The sequence below is a fragment of the Siniperca chuatsi genome, linkage group LG5 (genome assembly GCF_020085105.1).
Source record: "Siniperca chuatsi isolate FFG_IHB_CAS linkage group LG5, ASM2008510v1, whole genome shotgun sequence".
In the NCBI taxonomy this organism is placed as follows: domain Eukaryota; kingdom Metazoa; phylum Chordata; class Actinopteri; order Centrarchiformes; family Sinipercidae; genus Siniperca; species Siniperca chuatsi.
The window spans coordinates 31503868-31516241 of record NC_058046.1 but is presented as its reverse complement, the minus strand read 5'-3'; the positions used below and the strand labels follow the sequence as shown (position 1 = coordinate 31516241).

Sequence of the window (12374 nt, the reverse complement as noted above, 5' to 3'; positions counted from 1 at the left end):
ATTGTTTTATGAGCAGTAACTCGCATCACGAGTAATTTTGAACAGGCACATTTGGGGTAACCTCCGTTTGACAGGACCACTTAGCGCATGCGCAGTGCCGACTGCCCGTGGAGGCGGGCTTACAAAAAGTACGGAAGTACAATCTGTGGTTCAGTCTGTAGTCCTAGAGCCAGCAAAAGACTTGAGTAGGGTATCTCTGCAGACCGCAGATTTTGAATGGGAGGGGTAACTGAAAAGTTGTCCGTACAAAACAAATGATGGAGAGAGCGTGAGTTGTTAGTGTGCCCCTTATAATACTGTGAAGTGATTCGCTGAATAAAAAAGTGATTGACAACTGGTGCAGGCTTTAGACTGACAGTGGATTCTAATCCTCTTAATGGCCAGATTAAAAAATGATTGACAGTTACCATCTCCTGCAGAGATACAAACTGGAAAGATTTTTGCCGGTAAATGAATGGGGAGCTCTGGGTGAATGCAATAAGGAGGGAAGTTAACCATTGTTCATGTGCATATACTACCGACATTGTAATGATACAAAGCTGGTTGATTCACTATTTGTGTTGATACTACAAATGGCACTATGTTGACACAATACCTGGAACTGAATAATTTATTTTGTAATAATTTATCATAATGTAATCAAAATTATGGGAAAAATACTTTCAGAAGGAGTAAAACAGAAGGAGTGTTTTGAATTAATTTCTTTTGAAACTATCCGAGATCGAAGTATACTAGCACTGTCTAGTAATCACTATATTTCGAGGAAGTCTGTGAAGGCAGCATGTTGACATCTGAATCACATTTGTTGTTGACAGTGAGCAGCATCACATCCTAAACTAGCAGATTTTTTTATCGTCTGTGTAATAGTTACAAAGTGAGGACTATCGGCTGAAGTGAAGTTTTAAACATGAAGAGACCCCCGAGGCTGTTTCATAAACGTTAAGCTAACCATAGTTGAAACAATGTCTGCTGTTACCCTCCTGGTGGTGATTAGACTGGTTGCGCACATCTGACGTTAACGCTGGATACTTTACAAGGTAACGTTAATGTCAGTTATATATTTCAGTTTTTCTGGACACCCATTAAATCCTCAGCAAAACATTTTTTGAAAGAATGTTTCTGCTGTACTAATTAAGTGCTCTACTGTTTATTTACTATTTATGGTATCGGTTGTGTTAGGCCTCAAGCCATGCCTCGGTCCACAGTTGGGCTGTGAATCCGCCAAAACGTTACTTCGAGCCATTGCCGCGTAACGTTAGACGACGTAGCCGCTACAACGGGGCTACACCTGAGTTTACTTCTTGTGTGAAAGGTAAGATAATGGCAGTATATAGTTACAGTAAATTATTTGGTATGTAGTACTTCCTGTTAAAGTTTTATCAACTGCATAAGCTATGTACATCGATATTCACTTTACATTTAACTTAGGTTAACACTATTAATTCAATTAGCCTGTTGATTAACACTTGGCGGTAGCTTTTGCAGATGTGATGACAGCTAACGTTATAGCTAGCCGTGCTGTGCTGTGCTAACCACCAACATTTATGCTAACATTTCTCCTGAAATTAACCAGCACGAGTATTAGTTATATTATAGATATGTTACTCAGCATTAGATGTGCTGTGAATTTATGTTACAGCGGCTTAGTCGGCGTGAAAGCTTTTCTCTGTGAAGCCAAATGTATGTAAAGTGAGTTAAAGTGGAGCGAAACTCTCCTTTTCATATCTGATAATATGGAGTTAGTTTGTAATCATATCACAACCACACCTACATTTACCAGCTAGACTCGCACGCTAGCTTCATTCGTAGTTTGTTTGGAGCTGGGTTAATATCACCACACCTGTCATCTCCATCCACTTGTCCTCTCACTCACACTACTCTTCACTGTGTCTCTTCCACCAGGGCTGGGTCACAGACATGCACCCACCATCTGGACAGGACTATGTTTCTATAAGCTTTGCTAGGCAAGGAAGTGGAAGTTATAGCAACAGTAAGCAATGGAGGAGGCAGTCCTGTTGGAGGGTAAGTGAGTCGCATCTATGAGCTGCTTTTAAGGACATTTCCTTTTCTTCTCTCTACTTAACAGTGCTCTGGTTTCCCACCCTGCTAAGACCCGATAAGGACAGTGCTCTTGTGTTTCACTTTTACCAGTTCTGGCTTTAGTTGCTGATACTTGCCAACATATGGAAAATATATTGTGGATCTGAAGAATGCATGGTCTTCTTTTCTGGGCTGTAATGATGAGTTTTGTGTTCCAGTGATGAAATATTCAGAATTTACTATCAACTCTAAGGACTGGGTTATACTATAAAAGAAGTGACAATGCATACAACAGCTCTCCAAGTATCATTGTTGAGGCTTTAATTCCAAGTTCAAGTTTATGTTTATTTGTCATTCCATCTATTAAACAAATAGGTGAAATGAGATATTGCATATTTGAGCTACTTATTATCGAGTTTTATGTCAACTTTTATTGGCCAACTGTTGCTATTTTGTATACTTGCAGCGACACAGTAATGTTGGGCTTGTGGATGATCCACACAGCTTAGTACAAATGTGTAGTGAAATGTTCCTTGGTGCAGAAGTAGGTGTTTAGATAGAAGTTACCTGTATATAACTTTCTATTACTTTGTGTAAACTGTTACAACGTACATACTTTACTAATGTTACAATCTATATACTCACTACCCAGAGATATTATAATATTTTTGTATTATTAAAAAAAAAGAAATGTATTCTATTCGTGGAAGCAGGTCAAAAGGGTCTCCCCAGAATTACTGGGTGTACTTGTGGTACCAATTTCAAATAGTGCATTTAGCAACTTATTTTGCATATTGTATTCTATTTCTATACTATATGATTTTGATAGTGCAGGGCTGTTGCTCCATTCTTTAAAGGTCCAGTGTGTAACATTTAGGCGGAGTTCTTGGCAGAAATGGAATATAATATTTGTATGTTTTCATTAATGTATAATCACCTGAAAATAAGAATCGTTGTGTTTTCATTACCTTAGACTAAGCTGTTTTTAATAGGGAGCGGGTCCCCTTCCATGGAGAGCGCCATGTTGTACCGCCATGTTTCTACAGTAGCCCAGAACAGACAAACCAAACAGCGGCTCTAGATATGGCGGTTTGCTTTTTTTCTTGAGTTTCGCGGCCACCGTAGTTTCTCCTACAGGTTTGGAAGGGGAGGGTGAGGCGAGCGGTATTCAAATGGTTGCAAACTGCAATTTCACCGCTAGATGCCACTAAATCCTCCACACTGGGCCAGCACTAGACCAAAAAATTAATTCGATTTGAGTGATGAGGCCTGTCGGTTGCTTGTTTGGTCCAGAAAAAGCCTGCACATTTTAAACCATAGAAATTCTCCTGGAACTGGATAGAAGTTGGTATTATTCTCCATCTTCCTCTCTTCTGTATGCCTACAGAAATGGAAGCAGCTGTCCAGGCTGCAGCGGAGCCTCATCCTCTTCATCCTTGTCCTCCTGTTTATTTGTGGAATTGCTTCCTATCCTGCTGTAACTGAACACATCAGAGGTAAGGCTCTTATACATTAAACATCGCCTATGATATCCCATGAGTCCGAGCCTCTGGTATGCTGTCGGAGCTTCCTAGGAGCTGGAGTTGTTGATTGCCACTGAAAAATTAGTGTTTTATCTTTTGTTAAACATACAATTAAGACAAGTAAGCATATTGATTATCAGTTTGACAGGGGCTCCTGCGGGCTTCTAACCCGTGGCCTTCAGTAATCATTAGGCCAGCCTGCCACTCTTGAACTATGTTACTGCACTACTGTAATACTTTCATACTAAAACTGTTTGTGTGTGTGTTGAGGCCTTACAGATGGAGAGCAAGACATAGACAGTAACAGCGTCCTGAGGCCCGTCATCCCTCATGTGCTGCCCGAGCCTGTTAAACAGGGCCGACCACCACTGCCAGAACAACCCTCCCAGGTTCCTATATATCCGCCCACTGTTCTTTGAAGGGTAGCACAGAGTTTCTAAAGAGATTGGGGATCTTCAAATTTTTAGAAAGTGTGGAAAATATTCCTTTGCTGATGAGTGTTTTTACATTCAATGTCAGTGTAAATTTGGATAGACAGATATGAGTGTGATATGTGATATTCGGCATCCTATCAGGTGACTGTAGTGTCACTAAAAAGTACACCATTTCAGGTGATTTATTAAAGTAGTGAGAAAACAATTTTATAGATATAAGAGTTGGTGTTAAAATGTGATCAGAGTTGGAGTGAGGTCATAGGATAGGAAAGTGACATTATTAACCATTTCTATTTTGGCATCAGATAGGGTATCGACACTGGACTGCTGAAATTAAGTGTTTATCTTTCCGAGCTGACTTCACCTGCACTAAAGAATACATACTCTGGCATCTCTCCTATCCTGGTAGCTAATTCCTCTGGTATTAACCTCCTACAAAACATATTGTTTGTTGAAATGGGGGGCGAAGTCAAGCGCGGTGTATTTGATGGAGTTGGCAGTTCAGCCTGCTGGTCACTTCGGTGCTCGCTTCGCTGCCGGAGTGTCTCTGGGCTAGGCAGAGCAGAGAGGTGACACCCGGCCTGTCTGCTCTGCCTAGCCCAGAGACACTCCAGCAGTGAAGTGGGCTCTGGAGGAGAAGTGACCGCCAGAGGAGCAGCAGGCAGGCCGGGCAGGAGGGACTGGACAGCCGAAGAGATCGGTGTGTTTACCGGAGAAACTTCAGCTCACAATCCGCTCTATCAGCATCATTGCTGGCTGTTTGTGGGGGGATTTTTGCAGTTGGTTTGTAAAACAGACACAACCAGAGCCTAATACAACCTCTATGCTTGACTCAAACTGTTGACTCAGTCATTCAGAAATAACGTTTAACTCAACACTGATATTTGTGTAAAAATAATTTGGATGGGGAGGAGTAGTGGCATTTTATGCAACTGAATGCTTCTATTCACATGATAGGTATTGAATGAAGTAGGAAATAAAAGGTATCGAATGAAGTACTCTTTTACTAATTACTTTATCGACTTATCGAGGTCAGCAAAAACGATCGAGGTTATGTCCATATATTGTACGATATTGCCTGTCGTGTTTACGTGCGTGTTTATTTGGATAAGAATGTAACCAACATTTTAACCAACTTGATGCCAGAATAAACAGCAGGGTTTTCCCTACATTATAAGACCTGGGCACGACGCCTGAGCGTTTTTTTTTGTTTTTTTCACAGTGCCTGAGCTGAATGTAACAGAAAAAAACTATGCTGAGTCTGCTGTAATTTCTGGTCGTGCTGCTTCTGTCCTCTCGTCTGCTCAGTGTTTCACCATGGACGGGGCTCAAGCAGCTTAAAAGTTCATTGCTCTTTGAAAGGGTGGACTTGCATTATTATGCTATTATCGTTATATCAGTGGCATAAAATGGTCTTAAAGTGACAATAATATCGTTTATCTCAATTTTTTCTGGGACAATATTATCGTCCAACAAAAGTAGTTATTGTGACAGGTCTACTGGTATCATAATTTTTTAAACAATACCCAGCCCTTATGGCTGTGGTATAATTTTGAGTTTTCCCCTATCCCAAACTTAATGACAGCATAACATTAATTTGTAAGGTCATCTCGCAAATTTATTCACAGCAAATTTAGTCTGTCATAGTACTAATTCATTTACAAACCAAAGTTGACAGGGGGTTTAACTGATACTATAATTTATTCGTTCAAATAGACGTGCGTGCGTTCAAATAGACGTGCGTGTATAACATTTACCTATAATACGGATCAATCTGCTTTCCTTTCTTAACAACTTGCTTACATGACGTGAAGATTTAAATGATTAAAAAAGCTTATTGTTTGTCACCATTTGCCACAGAGGAAATTATCCAATAAGAGAGGACCGCCTGTCCTTCAGAATCATCTTCAGAAGAAAGGAAACATTTCAGATACAGTTGTTGAGGACAAGGCAGCTGACAGCAAGAAAGAAGGGGAGGAGAAGGCAGTCATCAGGTGAGATTTTGAGTGTGATCACAACAAGTAAGTTTTTATATATATATATTATTTATTTTTTTAATCCTCTGGTGACTTTCAGTTGGCGTGGGGCGGTGATCGACACTGACCAGGCCACAGAAGGCACTAAGGATGGGGGAAATAAGGAGGATTCATCTGCCAACCAAAAAGCTAAATCATCAAAAGAGTCGGGTATCGGCAGTTGGCAGTTTTTGTTTTATTTATTTATTTACTACTTTCTGTTTTGATTATGAATTAGTAGTTTTCACTGAGCACTTTTCACAAAATAAAAACAATTGCATCACAGTTTTTAGGAGGTTTGACTGTGTTTGAGTGTGACCATGAAATGTAATATTCACTTTAGAGTATAATTATAACTAAAATAAGTGGAACATTTCAATCACTTGTTTCTGAATCACTCTGTAGACTTGGATGGGATAATATGAGGTTATCTTGTGTATATTTTGTGTTCTAGAAGCTAGCTGGCCGGAGGCGGTGCGTGAAGCTTTCAGACATGCATGGAAGGGTTATAAAGACTTTGCCTGGGGCCACGATGAGCTCCGGCCCCTGTCCAAGTCTTACAACGAGTGGTTTGGCCTGGGCTTGACGCTTATTGATGCCCTGGATACCATGTGGATCCTGCAGCTTAAAGAAGGTAGACTGACCTTTATGCCTTCCATCTTTGAACTTCTGCCTCTTGTCTAGGTCATTGTGGTAAAAAAAAATGTTTTCAGATAAACCATCCAGTACTACACCAGAAATCTATCTATTCAGTATCAAATGCTCATCTACAGTATGCCAGTGTCACAGGAAAAACCTGTCAAGATGTGTCAAACATATATAAAATAAAATTCTCAGGCCGTTCCTGCAACATAAACCACTTCTCCACCATTGATCAGTATGTTAAGGATGTTCCAAGCACTAATAGTTTCTCCACAACAGAGTTAAATACACTACTCCTGTGTTACGCTATCCCCTCCTCATAGCTTCAAAGTTCAGTCAGAAGTAGCATATTTAGTAATTTATCGCTGAAGTGAGGGTTGTGAAAACAATGAAAAGAGATGAAACATTTCATCATAATGAGCTGAGTTTAAATATAATCCTATTGTAAACCAGTGGAATTTATGAAATAATTTTAGATTATATTGGTTAATTTCTGAATAATTCGGTATTTATTCTCAAAATGTTGTAATGTTGTGTTGTAGAATTTGAAGAAGCGAAGGCATGGGTGGCCACAGAGCTCACATTCAACAAGAATGTAGATGTCAACCTGTTCGAAAGCACCATCCGCATCCTGGGAGGCCTGCTGAGTACCTACCATCTGACTGGAGATACCCTGTTCCTAGACAAAGCTGTGAGTCAACACGCACGCATTCATTTCAAAACCTTTATGTCCATGTAAAAAAGAAACTATGCAAGTATGTTTTAAGCACACTGAAAAATGCAGATATCAGCATATTCTCCATGTTTTCAACTACTAACTGTTCAACAACAAATTGTGCAGACTTTGTGTCATTGCCAAACATCTGCAGTATCTACACCATACCTGTGGTATTTATTCTTACTAGTGCAGTGCCCATTCAAAACGTGCCTGTTTGGAATGGGTTAATTGCTTGGCCTCCGGTATTGCTGCTTGCAGCTTTCTCAATATTGTCGACCTGCAGAGCCTGAGACCCCCCGTAGTTCTAGACGCAGTAGTTCCAGACCCACAGTTTTAGACGTACGTATGCGCCACCACTTTCTTTTCCTTTTTTAAACTTTATTAACTACACAGTAATATTCCAATATGCCACCAGTTTTATACGGTTTATTGAGGTGTTCCCAAAACATGAGCCACACCTAAATTATTAATAATAATTATTGTTATTTCTGCTTCTTTGTTAAATGACATTTAATTGACTGAACGTAGGCCAAAGACACACTGCACACATGAAAAGCAAAATGTACAGTCATTTTATGTATTAAAAATGTCAAAATATGCAATTAAATGATTTTATTATAGACTAACGTTATAAGCATTTGCAGGAGATGCTGAAAGAAAAGCCCTGCCATTGAAATCTAACTCAAAGAAGTTTTACTTTCCAGACGTAACAGTGAATGAATGAAATCTTTACTGCTATGAATGCCATGAATTCATGCTGAAGCTAGCCAGCTACCCCATGTTATAGCTGGTTCCCAGAGTGTTACACAGCATTGGCTGACATTATTCATTGAAGTTAGTTAGCTAGCTAATAAGAATCAGAAGTACTTTATTGATCCCCGAGGGGAAACTCTTTAATGTTTGCTTAATAACATTAAGTTAAGTTTAGGAACTGCTGCATCTAGAACTATGGGAGCTTCGGCTCTGCAGGGCGATGTTTCTCAGCTTTCTCAAGAACCCCTCATCCAAACTACTTCATACTCAACACTGGACTTCCTTGGCTCCTCAGCAATACACACACAGACAGACCTTCCTTCCTTCCTTCCTTTATCGTTAGATGATGCTGCTACAGCAAACAAACAGGGAGCCAATGTAAAGAGGCTAAAACAGGTGTGATGTGGTCGTACTTCTTGGTCCTAGTTAAAAGCGTAGCAGCTGAGTTCTGTACAGTCTGCATTTGTTTCAAAGACAAGACAAGTGAACAGGCTGTTACAATAATCGAGGCGTGAGGAGATAAAAGCATGTACAACAGTTTCTGCATCAGTAAGATTTAAAATAGATCGGATTTTTGCAATGTTTCTGAGGTGATAGAAACATGATTGGACAAGCTTAGTGATATGTTGCTCAAAACATAAATTGCTATCAAACAGGACACCCAAGATTTCTTGCAACAGGCTAGATATGTTGTGACGGGTTACCAGTAGAGGGCAGTATTTGTTTAGTGATATGTTAGGGCCCAATAACAAGGATTTCAGTTTTATTTGAGTTGAGCTGAAGAAAATTTATCGACATCCAGTTTTTTATGTCAGACAGGCAGTCCTGCAGAGAACTCAGCGTACTAAGGTCAGTGGGCTTGACAGGGAGGTCCAACTGTGTGTCATCCGCATAATAATGAGAAGAAATCCCATGTCTGCGGATGACATCACCCAAGGGAAGCATGTATAAGGAGAACAGTATTGGTCCAAGAATTGAACCTTGAGGCACACCATACTGGATATGGTAAAAGGATGACATGAAGTTATTAATGGTGACACAAAATTTCCTATTGGACAGATAAGATGAGAACCAGTCTAGTGCAGTGCCAGATATGCCCCCCCAATGCCTCAGCCTATCTAAAAGAATGCCATGATCAATTGTGTCAAAGGCAGCACTTAAGTCCAGCAGCACAAGAATTGAACACATGCCTATTCATTAAAAGGTCATTAGTGACTTTGAGAAGGGCTGTCTCAGTGCTGTGGTGTTGACGAAAGCCAGATTGGAACTTTTTAAAGGTATTATTGTTTTCCACAGCAGCAAGAAGCTGCTTAGATACAAGTTTTTTGAGAAACTTGGAAATAATAGGCAGTTTAGAGATTGGGCGATAGTTATCCAGAAGGGTGGGATCTAGCCCAGGTTTTTTTAGGACTGGCTGGACACAAGCAGTTTTAAAGTAATCTGGGACGCAGCCAGTAGACAGCGAGCTGTTAAAAATAATTTGTAAAAGGGGTGCAATACAATCCATAACTTCCAATAAAAACCTAGTTGGGATTTTGTCCAGCTGGCTAGAGGATACTCTCATAAGAGACATGATGTCTGCGAGTTCAGGCAGAGTAACAGCCGAAAAATTGATCAAAGAATCCCTGAGTGGGTGATCCACATCTAAAAAGGCAGGATTAGTGGTGATATCAGATCTTATTAACTCCACCTTACCAACAAAGTGCAAAAGAAACTTTTCACAATCAGCATCACAATCAGTAGGGGCACAAGGAGAGGCTGGGTTAAATAACTGATCCACAGTCTTAAAGAGGACTCTGGGGTTGTACTGATGGGCAGAAATAAGTGCAGAGAAATGAAGTGTTCTTGCATCTTTCACCTTCCTATTATAAAGGAGTAATAACTCTTTCATAGCCACAAAGTGGACCTGGAGACCTGATTTCTGCCATCTGCTTCTTGCTCTTCTGCATTTCCTTTTACATCTTCGAATACTGTCATTTAACCGTGGCTGTTTTCTAGTCTTTGTGTTTGGTCTATTTTTCAGAGGAGCCATGAGATCTATGAGAATTCAACAGTGTACAGAATTTTGAGGCACTATGCTCATTAAGGATGCGTGTGTACTTAGGGCGGGATGAGACAGTACTAGCGGCCTGTAATTCACAGTTAAAAACAATGCATAGGTGATCAGATACAAACATGTCCCTGATTTCCACAGATGGGGTTTTCAGGCCCTAAGTAAAGACTAGGTCTAAGGTGTGGCCACAGGAATGAGTTTGGCCAGACACATGTTGTTGAAAGTTAAAAGAGTTAGTGATATTTAAAAAATCAGCAGCAAGGGCATTAGAGGAGACATCAATATGAATATTAAAATCACCACAAAGAACAATTCTGCCATAATTTAAAACAAGACTGGATAAAAACTCAGGGAGTTCCAACAAGAAGGAGCCAGCTGGTTTAGGGGGACGATAAATAATAGCAAATATGACCGGGAGGTAGCCACCAAGTTTAAACATGAGTACTTCAAAGGAGGAAAAATCATTGCAAGCTATGAGGTTACACTTTAAATGCTTCCTATAGACAGTAACAAGGCCCCCACCTCGACCACAAACCCTAGGACAGCTAAAGCAGTCATAATCTGGAGAGCACAATTCAGCAAGCTGAGTGTGATCACCAGGATGTAGCCAGGATTCTGTTAAAAACATAAAATCTAAATCAGTAGAAGAGATAAAATCATTTAAAATAAATGTTTTGTTAGAGAGGGATCTTACATTGAGAAGAGCCATTTTAAAAAGTCTGTGCTGGTTCAGATTTGAGGTTGAGAGTGGAGTTGGGTTCTGGCCTGGACCTTTTATTAAATTATTATTTTTTCTGTGTTGGCTGTGTCTGTTTTGTATTAAGGACCTATCTGAAATTACCACAGGAATTTTAAAAGTAGAGCTAGCGGGATCCGGGCTCCAAATAGCAGCACTATGATGAGTCCACAAGGGGGAGGTAGTGACAGCAGAGGGTGCGTGGCTGTTTTTGGTGGGCAGAGAAGAGAAAGAAGAAGAGCGAGGGGAAACACGTGATGTAAATAGTCAATTACGTGAGGAGGACAGCACAGCGTGCTGCAGGTTAGCCGCCAGCATGCGACTACCTGACTTGTTTGGGTGAAGACCATCTTGTGCAAACAAGGAAGAACGATCCCAGAATAAGTTAAAATTGTGAATAAAACCAACGTCATGGGTGCTGCAGACAGACTGGAGCCAGGTATGAAGGCTGAGGATCCTGCTAAAATGGCCAATTCCATGACCCAGTGTAGGAATTGGACCCGAAATGAAAGCATGCTTTCTGGTGCTGTTGAGCAGGTCAAAGAGGTGGATGAAGTCTGCTTTCGTCAGCTCAGATTGCTGGCAAGCGGTGTCATTGGTGCTGACGTGGACTATGATTTTTGTGATAGTCATTGTGCAGCCAGAAGTCCGGGGAGCTTTTCGAGGATGTCGGGGGTTGTAGCTCAGGGAAAGCAGCGTGTGACCGTATTAACGAAGCGGATATTCCTTACTATGGAATCTCCAACTATCAGCGTAGTTGTGGGGATGAGAGGAGGCAGAGTCGATGATCGTGGAAACCGCCGAGTTCCATCAGCTGTCCCTGGGATAGTTGTGGCCAGGGACTGCTGCAGCGAGGGGGCGGCGTCCTTCTTAGCAGAGGTGTTCGCTGTCGTCTCAGGACGAATGAGATCTCCAGAGCCTCTCCTGATCACGGCCTCTTTCAGTAACTTGCGGCGAGAGGAGGAGGAAGACTTGACCGCTGCAAAAAGGGAGCGTCCCTCCAGTGGAGGAAAGTCCTGCGTATCCAGGATGTCAAACCTGTTGGCCAGCAGGAGGTCCCGATGTGAAGGTGGAGGAAGTGGGCGCTTTGTACCATGTCTGTCCTTATAGGCTACAGTCCAGTCTAGTGATGTGGAGTCGAACTCACCAGAGCCTTTTCACCACCCCTGCCGACGAGTGACTGTGCATCCACTGGAGCTCGGTAAGGAGTAGAAATGGCTATTGCTTTTGGCTTTGCACCCATGAGGAACCCTTCCAGCATTGACACCAACCACAGATTTTGCAACCAAGACATGGGGCAGACAATGGGTCAAAGTATCTCATCTGATCGATGAGATACCTTGACCCATTGCAGTGTCCGTTGTGAGTTTTGATGTAGCATGATCACCATTCCCACCTTTTAGAGTGATACAATGGGGAGGCATACCAGACAGGCAGAGGTTATGTTGGTCGGGAACAGT

General features: G+C 41.3%; 1 protein-coding gene across 2 annotated transcripts in view; it reads left to right on the top strand.

Moving 5' to 3' along the window:
- The first annotated feature begins 251 nt into the window (after nt 1-251).
- The window catches only part of man1b1b (mannosidase, alpha, class 1B, member 1b), a 35589-nt gene continuing 23466 nt past the window's right edge, over nt 252-12374 (top strand). The window contains exons 1-10 of one of the 2 annotated variants that reach the window (XM_044195650.1): nt 252-268; nt 868-1037; nt 1180-1312; nt 1903-2022; nt 3428-3536; nt 3834-3952; nt 5858-5991; nt 6074-6183; nt 6467-6646; nt 7197-7345. In XM_044195650.1, the coding sequence (XP_044051585.1) occupies nt 1918-2022; nt 3428-3536; nt 3834-3952; nt 5858-5991; nt 6074-6183; nt 6467-6646; nt 7197-7345 (906 nt within the window). In that variant the 5' untranslated portion in view covers nt 252-268; nt 868-1037; nt 1180-1312; nt 1903-1917. Of the gene's footprint in view, nt 269-314; nt 447-867; nt 1038-1179; nt 1313-1902; nt 2023-3427; nt 3537-3833; nt 3953-5857; nt 5992-6073; nt 6184-6466; nt 6647-7196; nt 7346-12374 lie in introns of those variants that run through there. The other variant, XM_044195649.1, reaches the window with a different exon arrangement.